Raw genomic sequence first — 2,884 nt, 5'->3', positions numbered from 1 at the left:
GGGGGGACCCCCCCCCCCCCCATCCAGTGAAGCCAGTTGTGTGGCTGTGTTCTTCCTGCTCCTCCGACTTCCTACGGGATGCACAAAGATGTTGGGAAGGGGGGTGTGTTACTGGCTTTGGTTTAGTGTGTCACTGAGGTGAGGTTGGAGCTGAGGCCCCAATAATAAGAATGCCTGTTCTTTGACTGGGATCTGCTGCTGTCAAGTGATTGTCCTTCCAAATGGCCTCTTCTTGTATGTGCATTTTCACTGCCTTCATTTGTGAAACCTCTGTGCACCTGCCTTCTAACTCTTGCTTTGCAGTGCTTCTGAGAAGGTATCCCTGGAGGACATTGCTTCTTTTCATTTCTTTACTGGATTTGTTTTCCACTCCTGTTCTGTTCCCTGTATTCTTTAGAGAATGGGATTATCCCATTCTTACATTTTTAGGTAGATGGGTTAAAAGGTTTAAACTTTTTCACAAGTTCCTTTCTTCCTGCTGTGCACTAGAGACACAAATAATATGTTTGGAATTGTGAACTGTAAAGAAATATTTTTGATCATATTTAAGTAGGATTTAGGTAGCTCTATGAGATATGCTCCAGTATTTTCCCTTGTCTTATCAAGGACTTAACCGCCACCTTCACTGCTTATTTTTGGAAAGAGAAGTAAAACAAGAGCATGTATGTAAAACCTGGTGAACATTTCAATCTCATTCAGTATTTTAAATAAACTAATTGTTTATTGTTATTTCAATTGTAAGTTCTCTGTTGTAATTTCTGTTGGTTTTGGAGACCATTTTGCATCCCAAGGTATTTATTATCCATTTTGAGAGCCAAAATACAAAGATATCAGGGCAAGACATTTTGTAGATTGGTTTCTCCTGCTCAGTATTTTTTAACAGCATCCCCTAAAATAGAAATGCAAAACTATGTGTCCTACTTTCCCCTCACTAAAATAGATGCCTTTTGTTAATTTTAGATACAACAGAGCAGGATATGTAATTAATGATATCAAAGAATCCATATGATATTCAACAGGGTCCTAACATCAAGGACAAAAGATGTCTGACAACAGCTGTCCCTAATGATTTGGTTTGTAAAATGTTTTCTTTTATTTCAGGAAGTTGGATGCTTTCATCTATGATGCAGCAGTGCTGAATTACAAGGCTGGAAGAGATGAAGGATGCAAACTTGTCACAATAGGGAGCGGGTACATCTTTGCCACTACTGGCTATGGAATAGCTCTCCAGAAAGGATCACCTTGGAAGAGACAAATTGATCTTGCCCTTCTTCAATTTGTGGGAGATGGTAGGGACTGAGCTTTTTTGCTTTCTTTTCTTCCTCCTATGTATGCACTGTTCATTCAGTTTTAGTAGCCAGGAGCCTGTTAGTGCAGTTCTCTTCAAGTCTTTAAAATAGAGAAAGGTAAAACAAATGAGTAAAATTACTTCTTGATGCTGAGACAGGAGTTCTCTTCCACTCGATTCTAACTCACCTCACCGCCAAGGGCATCGGCATCTATTTTCAGAAAGTGTTTTCATATACATCACAAAGTAAAGCTGGCCTCAGTGTTAGAGACCATTTATGCATTTATTTATTTTCTTTATTTTTGTCTCTGAGCAATTCCTTGGTAGATGAGTTATCTTTCAGCATGACTATTTTGCTATTAAAAAGTCTTTAGCTCAGTTCTGAACTGATGTGAGTGATCCCTAATCTAGGATGGATTAATTTAAACTTCTGGTAAAAGAATGCTTATGAAATTGAATTAGGGTGACTTGTTTCATTGTACTTCAAACAAATATTTTTCATTCTAACACAAAATAGAAGAACTTTAGGTCCTCTTGGCACTTTTGCCCTGCAGGAGGAAACTTGCTGCACATCTTTGATATATTTGAAAACAGCAATGATGACTCATTCTCCACACAGGGTTTGAACTCCTTTTTGATTGTAGAAAGCTTCGTGTTTCACATGCACGAGCAAATAGAAATATGCTAATTAAAAGTTTTCTGCGGTGTGACTGACTAAATCCTCTATCAGATTGGAATATGGTGTGTATTACATAATCTTTGTTTTGTTTTTTTTACATAGATGTGTGTGTTGACATTTCTTTATCAGTGAAAGGGGGAGCTTTATCAGAAAATAAATATGAGCTTAATGTCACCAGTAACAAGCTATTGAGGGTAAGAATGGTGAATTTCAGTATGATAGGAATGGCACAGAGCAGGACTTAGCATAGAAGCCTCCTGTTCCATAAAAGCCAGGACATTCATTTTCATGGAGCAGTCAATGAGTGTATTGGTCTTCCAGCACATGGATTTTATTCCTATTATAATACTAAACAACTGGAAGAGGTGTAATCATCATGACTGATGCATTTTGTCTGGTGTATATATGGAAATAATATTGTCATCATATCCATCTATTGGATTTAGAGAGGCTTGTGGAAGAAACCTCACTTACTTGGGTGAAGGAGTGAATAGATGACCTGCAGTGGCTGCCTTTCAAGTGTTCACATATTCTTTTGTCAAAAAGTTGCAACTAACTGGCTAAAAAATTGGCTTTATATTTCTGTTTGGGAATAGAATATTATTTTCTGTTTGTGTAATACTATTAAAGAATTATTAGGTGCTATAATTCTGAGCCATTTTTAGATGGGGAATTTGGATCAGAGAAGTTGAATTATTGGTCCCATACTAAAGAAGAAAAAGCTTCTGTAGCCCAAAGGAGGATCTGAGTTGTCTTTGTCAGTGTGGGCTAACCCCTCTAGATGTTGCCAGAGCATCACTTGGGTTTTCATTCCTTTCACTTTGCATTTCCTTCATGCTTACTCTTTCATCATTTTTGATACTTCTCATCCAACACAAAAAATTAAATCACAGAGAAAGTAAATAAATGGAATAGTA

The 2,884-nt window shown here is 37.5% G+C and overlaps 1 protein-coding gene across 3 annotated transcripts in view; it reads left to right on the top strand.

The window, feature by feature from the left end:
- The window catches only part of GRIN2A (glutamate ionotropic receptor NMDA type subunit 2A), a 165,976-nt gene that overhangs the window by 142,719 nt on the left and 20,373 nt on the right, over positions 1-2,884 (top strand). For all 3 annotated transcript variants that reach the window (XM_017733934.1, XM_017733933.1, XM_017733932.1), the window contains exon 11: positions 1,102-1,289. In XM_017733934.1, coding sequence (XP_017589423.1) covers positions 1,102-1,289 — 188 coding nt within the window. The remainder of the gene's footprint in view (positions 1-1,101; positions 1,290-2,884) is intronic.

The sequence above is a fragment of the Corvus brachyrhynchos genome, unplaced genomic scaffold (assembly GCF_000691975.1).
Source record: "Corvus brachyrhynchos isolate BGI_N302 unplaced genomic scaffold, ASM69197v1 scaffold5, whole genome shotgun sequence".
Classification (NCBI taxonomy): Eukaryota; Metazoa; Chordata; class Aves; order Passeriformes; family Corvidae; genus Corvus; species Corvus brachyrhynchos.
This window is presented reverse-complemented; position numbering and strand designations above follow the sequence as displayed.